At 33.6% G+C, this 20,273-nt stretch overlaps 1 protein-coding gene across 3 annotated transcripts in view; it reads right to left on the reverse strand.

The window, feature by feature from the left end:
- Nucleotides 1-2,820: 2,820 nt before the first annotated feature.
- The window catches only part of LOC123708267 (tyrosine-protein kinase Fer), a 34,780-nt gene continuing 17,327 nt past the window's right edge, over nt 2,821-20,273 (reverse strand). Inside the window, exons 3-14 of one of the 3 annotated variants that reach the window (XM_045658903.1) lie at nt 15,353-15,449; nt 12,967-13,168; nt 12,650-12,787; nt 11,113-11,370; nt 10,296-10,506; nt 9,947-10,129; nt 8,799-8,999; nt 7,930-8,106; nt 6,610-6,823; nt 6,005-6,280; nt 4,096-4,218; nt 2,821-3,654 (exon numbers count right to left, since the gene is read on the reverse strand). In XM_045658903.1, the coding sequence (XP_045514859.1) occupies nt 3,518-3,654; nt 4,096-4,218; nt 6,005-6,280; nt 6,610-6,823; nt 7,930-8,106; nt 8,799-8,999; nt 9,947-10,129; nt 10,296-10,506; nt 11,113-11,370; nt 12,650-12,787; nt 12,967-13,168; nt 15,353-15,449 (2,217 nt within the window). In that variant the 3' untranslated portion in view covers nt 2,821-3,517. The other 2 variants (XM_045658905.1, XM_045658906.1) reach the window with 2 other exon arrangements.

Raw genomic sequence — 20,273 nt, forward strand, 5'->3', positions numbered from 1 at the left:
ACAAACTAAACAACAATTGTAAACCTGAAGTCCAATTACACCTGTACACATCATTTCAGTGGCGTCTTCAGTCCTTGTTTACCAAGTACTAACTATTACATACAGTATACATATATTAAATTCAATGACAAAAATATAAATTATTCAGGTTGCCAGTCGTCAAATCTTCACCGCGAATAATCTTAAATTCATAAAAACTATTGTGAAAAATATCATACATGCACACGCAACACGCAGAAATACATGCACATTCTAGCGAGCGAACCATTCTGGGATACATTGTTGTTAGTTATGGGTATCATAAATAGTTGTGGGATACACACAAAATGCCTCGGTACCTTGATGTCAAGTTTATCTAAAATATAGCAGTCAAGTGAGCCATTTGCTATTTTATACAAAGTGCCTAGGTCGCTCATCTACCTCCTCGTTTTAAGATTTACCATCTGAAAGTGTGCCCACTTATTGGACGCTGGTCATATTGATTTATTTTGCGCATAAGGCCATAACAAACCGCCTTTGTATTGATTCTAATCTATCTGTATGAATTTTGTAAATCGGGGCCCATACAGATTAACAGTACTCAACTATGGTTCTCACGAGAGAGCTGTATAAGACAATCAAGGATTCGGCTCGCCTGAACGGTTTAGCGACTCTAAGAATAAAGGACAACATCCGGTTAACTCTACTACAGATATGATCATAATTATGTCTAAATAACATAACAGAGTCGAATATTACTCCCAAGTCTCGAATCGCCTTAACTCTATCCACAAGGATACCCTTAACATTATAGTTATACTGGATAGGGTTCCTACTATTTGTAAATGTACTGGCACATCTTAATATTCAGAGCCATAGAGTTTTCATCGCACCAGGCAGAGATAGTTAATATCCGATTGGAGGGCTTCACAATCTTTTTCATCCGATAAACGTCTGAAAACTATTATGTCGTCTGCATATGCCAAACATTTACTAACTAACCCTACTAATTTTGCTTAGCAAGTCACAAATAACAAAAACAATAAAGGAACTAACTTTGACCCCTGGGGGTCTATAATTCAAAACGTCGTAACTGGTGTAACTTTGGCTAGGAAATACTCCCTCTCGCAAAGGTTTCTCAAATATAATCAATAACGGTGTAACAAGAGCAGTAGAGCAAAAACGATCAAAGATAGGTGGGATACCATCAAATCCAGCACCCTTAGAGAGATCGACACTATCTAACTTTTTTAACAGTTCCTCTCTAGTTATTTGTAAATTACCAAGACATTAGTTTGATGACGGAAAGTTAGTAGAGTAATTATTTGTGGTATTGGAACAGTAAAGTGATGAGAAATTATTATGAAATGCAACATTCATTATCAGTTTAACGAAAACATAGTTTTTTTAAGCAATGTATGTATGTAATGTATGTAAGCTCTTATGTTCTGATAATAGATTTAAGAGACATTTTAGTTTTTAAGTATTTATGCAATTATTATTACCCGTTATGGGTATTTGAGTATGGACTGATGGTATTAACTAATTAGAAGAGCAAGGCAAGAATAGCGATTTCTTAATCAATATATATATATATATAATCAATTGTTTTTCTAACATATATACGTCCATTTTTTACCCATGTAAATTTATATCAAAGCTTTTTCGCCTTCTTACGAGTTGCGTTCTACTACTGCACTCTACTATTGAATCTTCTTTCAAATCATGACCTATTACACGAGAACATTGTTTCAGAAGATTAGGCAAATTTTCATTTTGGTGCTCCGGTACACCTTGCATCTCCAAATTGTGTTCGAGCGTATGTTGCTCCAGATTATTTAGGCGATCACATAGATCTGATACAGTGGACTTGAGTTCAAAATACTCCCTAGAAATTAATGCATTAACTTTGGCTAAAGTATCTATCGCGGAGATAATTTCATCATGCATTGTGCTCAGGAAATCAACAGATTGACGAAAATCCAACAAGTCATTCTTAACAGATGATAATTCTGTCTTCATGATACTAGATATCACCTGCGGCAGTTCAGTTTTAATAGCTCTAAGTACTTGGTCACTTATAGCTGATACCAAGGCGTCCCTATCCTCAGTGACTTTTGAGTAATCGTCGGTTACTCAGTTTCCTGCTTTGGTTATTTTAATGAAGGATAATATTCTACCGATTTACGAATTTTAGCAAAAAAAAAAGGTTAATAATCCTGCAAAAAACTAAGGAAATTTACGTTTACATTTTTTAAATGTCTGATGACGTCTGTATACTTACAATCATATAAATTGGTATGGGTGAAGTGAATTCTGACAATTTCTATATTAATTTTTTAATATCGATGTACACAGCCAAACAATAAGTGGGAGACAATAAAGATGATATTTTTTATTTTTGAATTTAAATAAATTGGTAATCAAAATAACAATATCAGCGGCCGTGTACATCGGTTATAAAAGTTTTATCAAAAATTGCCAGAATTCACCGCATTCCAAATATCGGTTATAATAAATAAATTCACAATATAAATATACTGTATACTACGTCAAACAATAAAATTTCATTAAATTCACTGAAATCGATCTTAGAACGTAAATTTCTTTGGTGACCATTTTTTCTGCAATAGTGATAATATTATTACATAACTTCGTCCAATAAAATTGCTATTTTGAATATTAAAAACGTCGTGAAATTACTTGATTTTCATTGACATGACATTTAAATAATTGAACTATGCCTCCGTCTAACTTACTGAAATACGCACGTATAACTAACTGACTCGTCAAAAATCAGTGTTGAATTGGAATAAAAAATGTGTAAATAAAAGAACAAACTCCAAAAATCAGGCACTTTATTGTAAAATAATATCGTAATACTTACCTATGTACAAACATAATTGTCACCTACGTTATCTCACTAAGTAAACGAATCTACACTTAGCATGAGAATAACGCGATTTATCAAAATAATGGAAGCACGAACACTATATCACAAAAATTTTGAAACTAAACAAAATAACGGAAGACAAACATTGCCACTTAAACTACAAATAAATTTATTTACAAGTAAAATAATTGTACTACTAAGAAAAATAAGGATAAAAGTTCCTTTGGATAAAAAATAAACGGATCAAGAGATCAATATTAATTTAAAATTTAAGAAGTTTATTGCAAAATTCATGTCCGTAATTGTCGATAATACAATATTTGGTCACACATACAATAATACTGATCGTATGTAATACCTAACATAATTACAAGCTCTCAAAATACGTATGGATGATTGATTCATTATTATTTTTTAATATTCCAATTTACTCAAAATTATTGTCCACATTAATTACGTTCATTAGGTAAATATTTTCTACTTATCCGTCAATTTCACCAAATATTAACGATTGCTATAGAAATATATGATTTCATAGAAATATTGCAGATCAAACATTAAAATTATTTTCTCTTACATAAGCATTGTCACATTGTATGAATAAAAATATCAATGAATTATAAAAATAGAAATATTGAATAATAATTATCTGTTATAAATGTTATCAATATTTGTGTATATCTGGTTGAAGTGTGGTCGTTTTTCGGGCTCGTATTCCCAGCATCGCAGCATCAGAGCGTAGACTTCTTCAGGACAGCTTTCCGGGGCGGGCATACGGTAGCCTAAGAGAATATATATATAGCATTACAATTATACAATATAATATGTTGGGATATAGATCTTAACGATAAGGACTAGATTTATACGCTCTAAAGTCATAGACTTCACTAGACTACCACTGGCGACGAGCTAAATATATAAAATTAAATCAATTAGAACATTAGGTTTATCAATTATATATATATATATAATTAATGTACTGTACAATTGCTATTTTGAATATTAAAAACGTCGTAAAATTACATGATTTTCATTGACATGACATTGAAATAATTGAACTATGCCTCCCTCTAACTTACTGAATTACGCACGTATAACTTACTGACTCGTCAAATTACAGTGTTAAATTGGAATAGTAGTAGTTAAATAATAAACAAAATTCAATAATACAAAAAAAGCATTTTTTTATTAGTCATTAATGTTCTACATATTAAAGTAAATACCTTGATCAATTTTCTCCCGCGCTCTGGAGTTACTCATCCCAGCGTATGGAGTGTCGCCTTTTGAGAATATCTCCCAAATTAGTACACCATAACTCCATACATCGCATAGTGATGTGTATTTACCTATAAAAAATAACAATATAATATAACACACTTTATTATCTATAAATAAAAGTAAAAAGATTAACTATATAGGGTAATAGGTTGCAGTGTCAATGTGACGAGACCTATATGAACAAAACTACACTCCTTCACATATAATAATAATGATAATAAAAGCCTTTTATATCAGACACTTTACATTTAAATAAATTAATATTGGTCCACTCAGTTTCCGCTTACGACTCGTACCTACTAGATACGTTGTACGTACATTTATCATCATCCAGTAATTCCTAGGTATCTGTGCGACCTTCTTTGCATTAAAATGAATTACGGAACTACACACATACATGATAAAGTGATTTCAAAGTAAAATTAATGCATTTACAAATGCAATTTGCTAGTGGCTTCAGTGTGCGACTCATACCCAAGGTCGTAGGTTCGATCCCTTGCTGTACACTTTCTTTCTATGTGCGCATTTAACATTCGCACAAACGTAAGAGAAAAATATCGCGAGGAGTTAGCGCATAGAACCAGTTAGCGCATAAGTCAACGGCGTGTGTCAGGCACAGGAGGCTGATCACCTACATGTCTATTAGATTGACAAATGATCATGAAACATATACGGAAATCTGAGGCCCAGACATAATAAATTATTTAAACAATCGCCTTGTAAAATATCATCCGGCATACTAAAAGTTTACTTCACATATTTTTCATAAAAGTTTACATATGACCATCAACGATGCAACTGACTATTTTTTCCAGCTTCATGATTCATGAAAAAATTTCAGCTTTAATTTTTACAATCTCCCAAACGCCCACGGGCTCTACCGCGGAGATGTCAGCTGAATTAGTCATCCAATTTTTTTTAAACAACGGCCTACCTCACGGACTATAAGCTTGTAATTGTCTATGCCAAAGACATAGTCAAGTATAACCAAATGCGTTTCAGTAGGTCAGCATGAGCGCAAATATTTCCTTAGTTCAAATTCTCACGAAATTTATGTCACAATTAACATAACAATTAAGCAGTTATGTAAATGCGGAAATAATGTAAGAGTCGTTTACATATTAAATTATCGAAGCACCGAATTATGTAAATGTTGTTAAGAACATCTTTGTATTAAAATAACTTGCAATATGCCTAAATCCGATGTATTTCTACGAGTCATATCAACACTTAATACTAATCCTTGGGATTGATTTGCTCTAATTCAAATAATTTGTATGACTCAATACTTGGCGATTTAAAAGAGTGGCGGAAAGTTTCTTGCCCGCTCTACGCCCTTGACTTGCGAACTGGTAGTAAATGTAAATTTACAATTAATTTAAATTCTTTTTGACGTTCATAAGTGTACTTATTTAACTATATGAATAAAGATAGTTTGAGTTTGTGTCATTCTTTGGTTTGGAGACTATGAATCTGGTCTTTAAATAGTAGACGTTTATTTGTTTTTATTTCGCAATATTTTTTTTCTTACATCAAAACTGAAGTGGGCAGTTTTTGCTATAACAATTAACATAAATATGTATAAATTTTAATAATATACAATCAGAAATGTATGCTTGTTTTTTTCTTCTTTGAGTATATTTTATTGTGTGTGTGTGAAATGTAAGAACAATTATGGGTATATACTTATAACATTACATGTAACCCGCAGTTTTAACTGTTGAATTAGTCATACTGTGGCATAACTCCTTGCGAAATAAAGTTTCCACAACAAGAAATATCTAGCTGAACCCGCAGTCTTCAGCTTTAAAGTAAACAAAGTCGAGAAGTAAAAAGCCATATAAAAATGATTACCGAAATTCAAAGCCTCGGGCGCGGTCCACTTAATAGGTATTTGCTTCATCCCACCAGACACGATGTATTCCTCTTCCTCCCTGGACATCCCGAAGTCGGATATCTTAACGCTATTGTCATCAGCAATCAAACAATTTCTGGCAGCCAGGTCACGATGGATACAGCTTTTGGACTCCAAATATCTCATTCCAGCTGCCGCGTCACGGCACATGGCCAAAAGAGACCTGGAGTTTAGGTTCTGGGCCCTGGTTCGGAGGAAGGTTAGGAGGGATCCACCTGAAATTGAAAAAAAGTAAATGACATATGTTCATCGGCTTTTCATAACTCAATATAATCTTGGTCATATAATAGACTAGAAAAAAAAAATTGTTATGAAAACTCCAAAAAACTAGTAAATAACTAAGTTGGGTTATTTTTTTATATAAGTAAAACAGATTCTATATAAACTCCTCAAAAAGCGATCTTGACGTTTAGAGAGTGATGGCCACGTCACCACGCTGACTTTTTAGATGCCGATTTTGTAGATCAGTCAAAAACGTGTTTATTAAAAAAAAATATCAAGAATATCTTCCAAGGGCACATAAAAATATTTTCTTCATATTCACCTGATACAAGCTCCATAACGATCATAATAGGCTGTTTCTGAACCGCGATCCCAATAAGCCGTACAATGTTGGGATGTTGGTATTGCTTGAGGATGCGTCCTTCTTGCAGAAAAGTTCGCTTCTGTTCCTCTGGTAAGGCAACTCTACAGGTCTTCACAGCTACTTCTTGCCCGGTAGTTATGAGACGCCCTTTGTGCACGTCCCCAAAGTTACCCTTAAAGAACAGACTAGCTGTACCGTGTTGTTTTGCTCACGTTAATTCGAGGGTAGAACTCAATAATTGGACTTTCAACAGAAACTATTTGACAATAAAATAAACTACATAAGAAGACCCTAATGCAATGGTCCCCAATGTGGGGACTATTACCCCATAGGGGGGCAATTTGATAGTAAAGCCCCGCTATTTGAAAATTAATTAAAATTATTTGGAATTTATATATCAGTGCTAAATTGTATGTTTTGAAAATTTACTTACTGTGTTTCGTTTTCTATATTAAAATTTGAAATTGTTTATATTAAAAATTATGTATGTATCATAGGGTGGGGCATAGAAATTTTAGAAAGGCTATGGTGGCACATGGCCAAAAAAGGTTGGGTTGCGCTTATGGCAGTATGAAACACGCTATTCTCATCAGTCATCACCAAATATACAGTCTCATTAAAATCTGTGTATTTGGACGAGTGCTTCCGCAAACACTGTGATACGAAATCTTAAAATATAAGATTTATGAGCAAAAAAATTAATGTATCCAATATTCGTACTGGGTTTATATTTTTGCAATGATACTGGATTTCTATTCTAATTCTATAAAAGATTGCTGACACCATATGTGAACCAAGCAATGTCTGCATATAACTACATCGATTTATTTCCTCCAACTTCGATTTTGTTCTCTTTGGAGTAGAAACTCTTGGGCCATGGGCTTCAAAAGCACATGCACTAATTAAAGATTTGAGTTGGCGCTTGGTAGATAGTACCCTAGAGCTGGTGCTTTTCTCGCACAACGAATAAGTATCGCAATACAGCGAAGAAATGTTGCCAGCGTTAAAGGTACACACACAGGGACCAAACTTTTAAATTTGTTTTAAGTTTTAATTATTTTTATAATTACTATTTAGGTTAAGAAAATTGTAAATTATGTATATTTAATTGTTTTGATTACTAATGTAGTCGAATAAAAAGGTGGCTGATTACTACATCTCTTGGAAGGATTTTTAATTAGAATACATTGAACACGTTTTTCAATTAAACTCAACTGTTTCTCACGCATTTGGTTAGTTACCAAAAGATCTATAGTTTGATTTCTATATTGAACTTACCCGTCCAATCTTATCCAGTAACTGCACATGGTCATTATTGAGTTCCCAGGTCTCCCGGGGCACAGCTCTTCGTAGCAGAGCTCCGGATCGTGCTGTTACTGGTACTCCACTCGCCCGCTGCCACGCTATCAGCTCCGCTACTGATGGAAACGCGGCGCCTTCAAATCTATAGTGACCCTGAAAATATACAAATTTAAATGATTACAATAAGAAACAGTTAATATGTTTTAAGTCCCGTAATAATCCGTTAGGCACAATATTGAACATAGATCTTTAAGAATTGGTACGCTGTTTTATTGAAGGTCCCTAAGTCATATTGGTTCAGAAATAGTGGTGGTCCGAGGCACTGCCTTCGGTGGTGGAAAGAAAAGAGAAGTAGTCTGCCTCAATGTCCAATGAAAATGTAGAAACGTGTGTCTTACCAATATAAAAAGATTAAATAATACTTCCGTAATGGCTACAAAATGCGAATTATTAAATTATCTACATATTATCTCCATGTTTAGACTCAGCAATCATAAATTAAAAGACATCTTACTCGTCCTACGAGTTATTACAATGATGACGCTTTTATGTAGCAATTACTAAGACTTTTGTGTGAGCTAATAAAACTTAGACATTATGTGCTATTACCACCACCAACACTATTTATATTTAAAACATAACATTATCAATAATTCTTTTAATTTAATACCATATCATACATAGCATAATAACACAACATTCCTAGAATGGTTAACCACAAGTTACAGAGATTTGTCCTTGCTTAAAATTGGAACTATTTTAATATTGAAACCCCTACAGAAACTTGAATAGTCTATGGTATATAAGATATGATACAGATAATTAGTTTTTATATAAATCCTTACCTCTGGTGTTGTCTGTACGATAAAATGCTTATGTTGTCCCCAACAAACGGATAATACAAGTTGTCGCGCGTGATTTCGCGTGGTTTCTCGTACTAGATAATCCCCATCATTTCTCAACAACCGCACGACTTCCTCTCTAGGCAACACTCCATGGAACCATTCCTGGTCTACCAGCGAGCGTTCAGTCTCGCTCGCGCTCACCTGAAAGCATGGAACATCGATAAGTCAGAGTTCAAGTGCTACAGCGTGCGTGGGCTTGTGCGTTGGTTTTCAAATGCAAATTAGGCTTATCATACTTTGTAATATTGAAATAATTGCAATCCGTTTTCATAGAGACTTAACTCTTTTGAATAATAGAACCAAAGTCAGTTAATAAACACGCCACAACACTTCATTAGTCATGCACACACATTATTGAGAAAGCTACAGCAAACATCGACATACGATTTCCTTCTGGAGATCCAATTGTAATTGCTTCAAATACTTTTTCCTTCGCGGTATCAACACTGGTGGCGGATCACCATTAATTATATACATCGCGAACGGATCCATTAAACCACCATTAAACACCGCTAAACATATTTTATATTTTGAAATAAAAAAATTAACGCAAAACGTGCGACGTCGCGTAAACACATCATTTCTGGAACGTCTCCACGCGTCACCTTGATTTTCAATTTCACAGCGTACTGGTGCTATTTTGATTTTATTTGAAAGCTTATTCCGGTGCGAAGTTTGCGCGTGAGGTATGGCTATAATTAACGTGGTCTTTCGCAACGTGGGAGACGGTGCCCATGCGTTCATGCCATGCGTCTAGACAATGATGCCGGTTGCACACGACGCATAACTAAATTTCGACTAAATCTCTAAGAGCAGTCAAGTGGCATTTCAGTATGAATTACGATATTGATCCGGAAACCGCATAGAGGAAACGCTAGCTCTAGAAATTCTAGCTCAAAATTTCCCAGAAAACCAACGAAAAGCGTTGGGTACAACCGGCGGGCACTCACCAAACGACTACGACATTTACACACACGACTCTTTCTTCTATTGTTAAGACTCTCTTTACATCGCACATAAACATCACGCTTGCGAAAACGTCTTTTCAGAACGACCCGCTTCTTTCGAAGCGTGCGTATCAGCTTTACCGAGTCTGATGGGCCCTCACTACTGCTTCTGTATGTTTTGGGAGGTAAAGCTGGACTGGAAGGCACAGACTTGCGTCTGAATGGCCGCGTAAACATTTTGAAGAACGGTCTCGGTGGTATTATCGAATGCAGATGCAACCGCAACGCATCCATTGATGCTTTAGAGCCGATTGATGCTCGATCCTGATGATAATTATACAATAAACAGATAGATCTATTTCATGTGTGATTACAAAGAATACATTCCCGCAACGACTCGAAAGACGTCTCAATAAATTCTTAGGAATTTTGACAAAATAATTTCTCAGCTACCACTATTTTAACCTGAACGTATTCCGAAAATTCATACCTGATGGTCTGGTGAGCTGCCATCCAAACTATCAACTCCTACAGTTTCAGCGGATAGATCAGGACAGCCACTCGGAGCCTCTTCACAACCCAATTCTGCGAGCGCTGAACGAATCATCTCCGCTTGTTTCGCGCACTTTCTTTCCGCTATCCGGAGTTCTAGGAGCTTTATTGGTTCAGATGTTGTTACTGGTATTGGTGGGGGTGAATACCTGGGAATTTTAATACATGTTATAAAGAAAAGGTGACGCACAGATAATAAAGTAACACTACCATCGTTTAGGATTTGCTATATTAAAAACCATTTTATTTATATACTAACAAATACAATCACGAAGCTTAGCTATTCCATCATATCATTTCAAAGAGTAGAGCAGAAATCAGTTTTAATCAAGTTTGTTCCGCTAATAAATTGCAGTATTCTTTAACTTTTGTTGTAATTAGTGCCTATAATTGTTAATTATTTTTAACTATGTAATTATTTATCTTGTTTTCCTAATTCATTTCTTGTTATTTTTGTAGTGTTTGAATTTTCTATGGGTTTCATTTTGGTTGATTAAGAGTCGCCCGTTAGGACAGGATTGTGACTAAATATATGAAAAAAAAAATATTTTTTTTTTTATTCTACTAGTTTAGTTAAATACAAATAGTTCTAAATCCATACACTACACGCTATAAAGTCCACCTGAGTGCGTATAAAATATAAATTATAGCAACAATATTCTAAAATCTTGATATTGATTTAAATAAGTTTGGTGTTTGGCAAAACTAAGTTTAAGATCGAATTATTATATATTAAGTTTTTAAATATTTTTTACCTATCAATTCCATTAACTCCATTAGACATGCCAGTATTATTGTTCTTACAAACACCGTTCCCAATAATCTCTGGCCCTTGAATCGCAGTCTGCTTCTCCCTATTATCTAGAAGCACGTTTTCCAGTTCTGTCAATTTCTCCTTCAACCATTCTACTGTCAAATTGTCAACTGTCAACTGGTTTGGTTGAAGCTTCCCACTTGTGTCTTCTACCAGACTCTCGTCGAAGGTAAATGTAACTGACGATAAAGACGGTGACCTGGAACAAATGTTAATTATTGTAATACATAAATCCGTGCATGACCAACAATACTATATTCATTTAAATAAAAAAATGCTAAATAAAGCACTGACAGTTTTTTAAGTCACATTCTTAAGGGCTGTCCATTAATCACGTGAGGTTCAAAGGGGGGGGGGCAAAAATCACGATATATCACAAGGAGGAGTTATAGTAAGATATTACTTAAGACTTATTTTATGGTCAAACCCGTGATTTCTAAACCGAAAAGGGGCTCAGAACAACGATCGATCGGCAGATCGAGAGAAATTCTCTGTGTATTGTGCGAAAATGATGACGCCGAGTGACTTGATGAAACCGACGCTGATCTTCAACAAAGCACAGTGCCAACAACTGAATTGCAAGATGCGTATCCAATTGTAATTGTTAAAGAAAATCTTGCTAATCCGTGGTCGGAGGACAGTATACATTTAATATTTAAAATACTTACAAAAACACTTACCGGTACTTAAAAATTATATAATTTTTTTTAAAGATTTTTATTAGGTACTTAAAATTACAAATGAATTTTGGTGAGTTTAGTCTTAAACCTCACCACGTATCACAATGGATAGAGACGGTGTAAACATGTTAAAAAAACATCATGTGATTAATGGACAGCCCCCAAAACAATAGGAGAAAAAATCCTATATAGTTAAAATTCTTACTTACTACTATTTTGTTAGAAAAAGTAATTAAAGCTCGCGGAATATGTTTAAAAGGAGTGTTAAGAATATCCATAGCACTAAATCACCTTACCCATGAGCACACCCCACATACACACCCACACGTACGTACACTAACTTACACACCATCAACAGCTCAAAACCGTATACAACAACATCGTTTAGAACAACATACCGGTTTGTATTAGGTACTTAATAACAACATCATCGGTTTTTACGCCCAAATAAGAGTAGTCCCATCGATGTCGTTATAACGGATTTTGACTGTATATTTATTTAATATTTTTTATTGATTTTTACCTTTCGTAAATGTTTGAACCTTTATGTTACATATACTATATATTCCATCTTTGGCTATATCTTTAGTATAATTGATTTTTGTTGTATATAATAATTTAAGTTAGCTGTAGCATTACGAAATAAATTAATTAATTAAACGCAAAAAACAGACTAGGCCATTGTTTCAACTATGGTTTTTAAAGACCAAAGGACATTCATTTTAAACACTCCTAAAAATGTTTTCAGAAAAGAAACAATTAACACGAGCTTTTAAAAATAAGGTAAAAAATACGTACTTGTATTTTTCCATAAAGTCTTTGTATTCTTCCTGTGGCTTTAGGTTTTGAACTGTGGTTTCTGTTTTACCCTGAATTTCCTTGAACTTGTCCGTACTGAAATCAGACCTCTGGACAACTTCTAATAGGATTCCCTTCCTGAAAACAAGAGTTCAAATTATACGATTATTCGTAGAAATACTGTTTACATAATCATCTTTAGTTATAATTTAATAAAAAAAACTAAATTTCAATTACAAAATAATATATCGAATGAGTTGGGAGAAAAAAAGATATAGGTATGTTTATTACTAATTACTATTTCATGTATTTCTTACCAAGACGAAGCAGTGGCTTCTCCTTGCCGCCTCTGCTGGTCCAATATGGCAGGAAGGGCCGCGGTGCGCAGCGCTCTCTCGCATTCTGTAGCCTCAGCCAACAATAATACATACTCATTGTGTGCTCTGTGAAGCCTTCGACACGCTTTGCCGTATTTATCCCGGGTTTCGTCCAATTTGCGACCTCCTCTACTTGTTGGACCTGGAAATTACCAGCGTTATCAGTTCGAGAGAGATAATATTTATGGTTGAATTTCTGTTTGTCCACGCCGCGTATTCGAGAAGATACCTAGGCGCAACAGACTTAACTTGAATTTAGATTTAGCTTTACCAGAATATCAATAATAATACTGAATACTGAGAGCAGTATAAGCTTAGTGGCCTGAATTATTATTTACGGTGAATGAAATCCTCGCCAAGAAGACTAGCACCCACTGGACATATGATATATATAACAAAGAAATACAATATTACAACAACATTTTAGAAGGAATTATTTCATCATATTAACCTATAAATTCCACTACAGATTCATTATAATATATATAACAGTAGATTAACTTATACCAACAACGTTTCAATCTAGGAAATTATATAAATCTGTATTAAGTAAGCCTTAATCGAACTCTGAGTACCAATTGTTCGCTATTTATATGCAACATATGCGTATTAAAATGATCCCAATAAATCAATACATTAGCCTTACAAGAAATATTTGCATTGAGATAGTACAAGTGTACATAGCTGGCATTGCAAAATGGCGCCGTAAAATTGGTAGGTGGCTGCTATCACGAGTTAATGTAATGACCGCCTCTGCTAAATACAGAGTAATCTCGAAAAGATGCTGGTATTAAAACATGGACAAGAAAATTCAATTTGCAGTATGTTTTGTAGATTAATGTTGAGCGCATTTAATCGATAATTTTCGAAATAAAAGGCGTATATTATTACTAATTTGAAAACTAAACCGTCCTGTATCACGCCCACGCATGGTTCCAGGTTAACTTATTTCATAATGTTTAGAAATAATTTGAAATAAAATAAAGAATTATTTTATTTTAATAAAAAGTTCTTAATGTCTACGAAGACAGAAAGTACTTTTTGTTATATGGGTTTGTTAGAATATGTATATTTAGTTCGTAATTTAGTCACGTCAGATCCTTTTATTACCTAGACGACTTTTGCACAATATGTCCCTACTTGTAAGTCTCAGAACAACATCCACGTATCTAACAGGGTTTAATAAAATGATTCGTAATGATAATATAAATTTTATGACGATCGTGTCATTAAAAACTACGCTTTATAAAGTTTAGTCTAAACTGAATAGCACGCAGATATCATATTTCAGCCAACCAAACGTTGTCTAGTTTATAGACGTAAACATTTACAGAGTTCATAGTTTCAATCGAAACTGCGTAGGATGCACTATGTTTAAACTGTTAAATTGATCAATGGAAAATTCAGTGAATTATCCAGGTTAGGCGGTAAAATTAAACGTCTCTTAAACATGAGTGAATCAAGTCTTTTGTTAACATAGCTTTTACACATTAAGAAAAACACTTTTTGAACGGATTGAAGCCTATGTATTATTATTAAAAACTAATAATTATTTTCATAAGTTTTTTTCGACGTTTCGCGTGCTTTTCAGCGTGCATGGTCACAGTGACCGTGTTTTTCTTAATGAGCGAATCAAGTTAACAAAATGTGAGGCTTGATGCCCCACACCCACTGCTGATAGTAGGGATCTAGGTTAGGCTGTAATTACTATTGTAACCTTAAACCTATTCATATCTGTACTTATGTGACACCCTTTATTATTAGCAATTGAATTGAATTAAAAAACGTCAGAAGTTCGGAAGTTACCCTTTTTCATTAAAAAAATAATCTAATTTCACCGTTTTAACTAAAGTAGTCTTTTCTTCACAGCTTAAACGCAATTTTTCAATTTAGAGACAAAGGAGTACTTATGTTGAGTGCAATTAGACTTAATTTAGTTTTTATAAAAAGGAGGGTACCCCCCAAAAAAGCATTCCAGTTTATGATGGCCTAAGATACATATCTATTGGTGCACAACCCACGACCATTGAATCCACCACATCACTCTCTACTAATGCTAAAAAAAAAGCCAGAAGGCAAACGAGCAGTCGGGTGGATCACTTGGAATAAAGTGCAGGGCCGCACATGACACCTGCAACGCCGGGGGTTAGCGAGTGTGTTGCCGACATTTTAGGGAATAATATGATTGGAAATACCTCTAATGGCAGCTGGTTTCGCAAAGAGCTAGTGCGCAGAAAGAGCCTTAAAAACGCTGTGTTGTTGAACGCCAGGATTGAAAAGGATTTGCCTACGTAAAATATTATAAAAATTCAATGTAAGTACTTACATTTAAGATAATTCTCTTCAAACTTAGCGCGCATCTGTTTGTATGATTCAAGACACTTTTGGTATTCACTTTGTTTCCGTTGAACTTCTTCGCTGAGCTGTGGACAAAAAACTTCTTAAGTATACGATGAATTCAATTAATATGTCAAAACGTATTGCTCGTAACGTTGGTATGAGTAACGTCGATTTCTTTCTTGCCTCGAATTGTAATTTCTTATCTAAAGTAATTAATATTTAACCTTAAATAGCTATTGTATTATGTCATTAACTATTTAGGTAAGATTATTTCATTGTTCAATTTAATTTTACAAAAAGTTATAAATGACGTCATTTAAATTCACGTAAATAATTTTCTACTTGAGAAATTTTTGAAAAAACTGATGGCGTAATATTTATTATTTCTAAAAATGCTTTAGTAGAACCCGGGTGTGACAATATTGATTGATGGATGAATAAATGCATGAGACAATTTCTGTACTAAATAAACACTCCGAAGAGATTAAGATATTTCATAAACTTAATACTAATCTAATCTGTGGCGCTCTGGGCCTCATATTTCTGTATCTGTTTCATGATCATTTGTCACAAGGCATGTAGGTGATTAGCCTGTACCTATACACACGCCGTTGACTTTGCAGGCCTAAGACAAGCCGGTTTCCTGACGATGTTATTTCTTCACCGTTCGAGCGAATGTTAAATGTGCACATAGAAAGACCATTAGTGCACAGCCGGGGATCGAACCTACTACCTCGAAGATGAGAGTCGCACGCTGAAGCCACTAGGCCAACACTGCTCCAATATTGTTTTTTATATTCACGAAAATCGGACATTTAAATTATAAAACTGTCCTAACATTTTATTGTCTTTTGTTAACATAGCTTTTACACATTAATGTTGTAATGTAATGTTTTTCTTAATGTCCTAACATTTTATAATTTTGTTATAATGAATTAATAATTAAGTTTTTCTAATATAACTTGAAACAATGTAACATTGTAACCCATTATTATTTTTAACACGGCATCGGTTAGTACACGATTGTCATGTCAATCTTGAGCTACCGATTACATTGACAATATAAGAAAGTGATAGAAAATATCACGTCTTGTGTGGGTGAATGGCATCAGATCACGTATTATTTTTAAATTAATATGCATTTATAGGGACCTATTGTTAGGCAAATAAGTACTATTTCCATGTAAGCGTTGGTTAATAATAACTTTTTTACGAATATAACGGATTTACCACACCTTTTTCAATAATATTTCCATACCAAAACAATGATTTTATTCATTATGAGTATATGCATTACAATGTGTAAGATTTCGAAAACATTTTAAGTACAAATACCAGTGTCAGGGTTCCCAGCTCGTAATAATAAAGTTAATATTTATATACTTTTGATAACATTTTTTTTAAATTGTTAACAACAATAATAATGTATACTAATGTGGCAGTATGGTAATGGTAGTAATTATATATAAAAACTTCAAAATAAAATTCTAGCACTGGTTTCCGATATATTCCTTAACGGTCCTTCCTTATAACGGTCGTGAAATTGATCATTTATTTTCAAAATGCCATATTTGACAAAATATTTAAGGACTTTTCAATTTAACGAATAAGAACCAAGACCAACACCACCAACTAATAATTAATAATAATAATCATCTAATTATAAATCTCTACAATGTATCATTTTTCTACTCAGACAAAGCCACAAAAATCTAATACGAACATTTATAACAACGAAAACAATTCAAATTTAAACAACCTTTAATAAAGTAAAGGTGTAAAGTAAATTTTTCACGGAATTCAATTGAACGAGCCGCCGAGGTCCATAAACTTTTATAGCACAAAGTATGAGCATAAAACGTCATATATTATTTCTTCCAACTTCGTGGTTTACCACTAAGTATAACTCCTTCAATCTTACTGCTTTTCGTTAGTCGTGGAATTTAACAATGCATTGTTAGCTTTGTCACCAAACAATAATTCACCTGACGTATTTGTTACGCTTTGGGCTATTTGGCAATATAAAAATAAAGTGTTATTGAGAATAATCTGTATAAAACATGACTTTAAAGCGTTATAGATTAAAATAACTTGTAAATATTCATAAATTTTTCATAAAATCCATAGTTGAAAATATTGTATTTGAAACGTCACTGTCGCGCCGCCATCTTGCCTAGAGTTTAGAAGGTTCTTGAATTTATGAACGTTTAATTTGAATTATTAAAGACACAGACTATATTAGACCTATTGTAAAAAGATAAAATATGAATGATAACTAATAACGACAAGGGAAAGTAGGCTACAGCCATATCTGAATCTATTATGTAATCTGGTCTTGATGTTAGGTTATATTTTATGCTGAACTACGAAATAAACACTAATCTTGATTAGATTAGTGTTTATTTCGAAAAAACATGTTACTTAAAATATTCAAATACTGCTCCAAATAAACCTATACATTATAAAACATCTTCAATTTATATAATTCTTATTTATACTAGCCTACTGGGCATGTTATTTTACCATTAAAGATAGCAGTGTACTAATATATAATATAATAGGTAGTAGAGGGGAAAATGAAGGGTTATATTAATTTTTAATGCCAAACCCTTATCACGTAGAGGTATAGAAATAGTTTACGAACTATTGTCTGCTATAATCAAGTAATACCTATAATCTGAAATATAAACTAATACTGGTGTAGTACCAGTGTAGAGTCGATTAGTCTATATCATGGGTGGATTGTCATACAGATCAAGCTGATCTTACTACAGCTATATTTTTATTTAAGTTGCTAATGTCTAAGTTTTACTAATTTAGACTAAAATAAAACATAACATACATATATTTGTATATTTATAAAAAAAATTCTGTGTAACTTTGTTAAAAGTGAAAATAGATACTGTTCAACTGTAACAGGTGTCACCGTATCAAATGAAGCAACAAATTACAAATTTTTTGGCACGTTTAACATCTCTCGACCTGCTTTCTTAACGGTTGCATTCCCCAACAATAGATTCTTTCTTTTGTTATTCTAACGTAACATTGTTATATTTCGTTATCTTTGAGATAAAGCAATTCATTTCGGGAATTTAACAGTTAGTGTCTTACAGTCTATAGTTAATTAGAACTTGTCATAATATAAAGAAAAAAAATTATATCCATGTACTATAAAAGGATTACACCAAGTTTATGTTAGTATTATATTTAACATTAGTACACGACCTGCGACGGCGTGAAGGGCTCCTCCAAATACTTACACTTGTCACTTATCTTCGCTACTTTCCAATGTTTCCCGCCATCCCTTTTAATTTATCTTCCCAGCTTACTAGTGGGCGTCCACTGTTTTTTTTCGTTCCGCTCTAAGGCTTAGTTTAGAATAGTAAAGTAAAATTGTATCTTAATTATTTAAGCGCACAAAATCACAGCCTTTTAACGAACTAACGCGTTTGTTACTATGTTAAAAATAAACATAACCAAAACGATAATATTTTGAGTCTACGTTAATCACAATTGTTTCTTAAAAATAATACAGTGGAAGAAAATAGCTGGTATGGTTATCTTTATATGTATATATTTGCTTTTGTAATTAAACTCCGAAACGGCTGGACCGATTTTGATGAATTTTTGTATGATCAAGTGGATTCGATAGTGGTTTATATGATTTTTGTATTTTATTACGTGTGTAAGGGACTGTCGGGTCCACTTGTTATAATTTAAATAAAGTTATTGTTTAGTTGAAACATAATTTTAAAAACATAAATATTAATCTGACTTTTATTTGTAATTTTCATAATATCCAATAATATTTGAAATGATGTCACTCATGAATAACTCGAAGCGATCATGTAATCGGATCGATGCGCCCGCGCAGATTAACTATGCAAGAATGTAGGTCACCAATGTCGACGAAGTTAAATGTTTAACATTAGGTCTATAGAAAAATAGGTTCCAAGTAACACGGTCATATATTTCTTAATTATCTATTTGTCGTTATCAAATTCGTCCACTAAATTCTCCTATTGGAAACCTTGTCCACAGGACAGATAAAGAAATGTGTCACCTATTTAACTTAGAAATTAAGATTTTAAATATATATTATAACCTTATTAAACTCATAATAAAATCTAGCTATTAGAATAAAGAGGCCGCAGAACAGGCGGAACGTAATAAACGGCTCAAACATAAAAGTGATTCCTCCAACGTTCAGTTTGTTCCCTTTAGACTCCTGGGCCGCAGGGTTCGAGTGCATAGAACCTAATTAAAGATTTAAGTTGGTGCCTGGTAAATAGTTCCGGTAACCCCTGACCTCGTGCTTTCCTTGCTCAACGAATAAGTATAGGAATACAGCGAGGAAATTATGCCAGCATCTGTACATTGTCACCGGGGGCAATCTTTTTGAATTTGTTTAAATTTTCTATTTATCAATATTTAATTAATATTATCCTACATAGTCAATATTGTAAATACTGAGAAAAATACATTTTTCAGGTACTTAAACGTTTGTATATACAAATGCTTACGAATCGCCACTTCAAACTACTCGCTACTCGCATTGCAAGCTCAGTCAGGGTATCAATAATAAATTCAGTGGACCGTAGAACTTAACAGATTATATAAAATTTCTCGCTTCGCTCACAAACCAAAGCAATTTTCGAGATTCTCAATAACCTATCTAAAAGTTGTAAGATCAGATGTGAAAATCAGTACTCTGCAAAAAAAAGTATTTATAAGATGGGGAATTTGGGATGTTAGTGACTACAGCGTGCTACCCTCATCCCTGAGGTCGTAGGATCGTTCCCGGCTGTGCACCAAAGGATTTTCTTCGTATGTGCGCATTTAACATTCGCTCGAATGGTGAAGGAAACATCATGAGGAAACCGGCTTGTCAAACACCTAAAATCGAC

Source organism: Pieris brassicae, chromosome 4 (genome assembly GCF_905147105.1).
Source record: "Pieris brassicae chromosome 4, ilPieBrab1.1, whole genome shotgun sequence".
NCBI lineage: Eukaryota > Metazoa > Arthropoda > Insecta > Lepidoptera > Pieridae > Pieris > Pieris brassicae.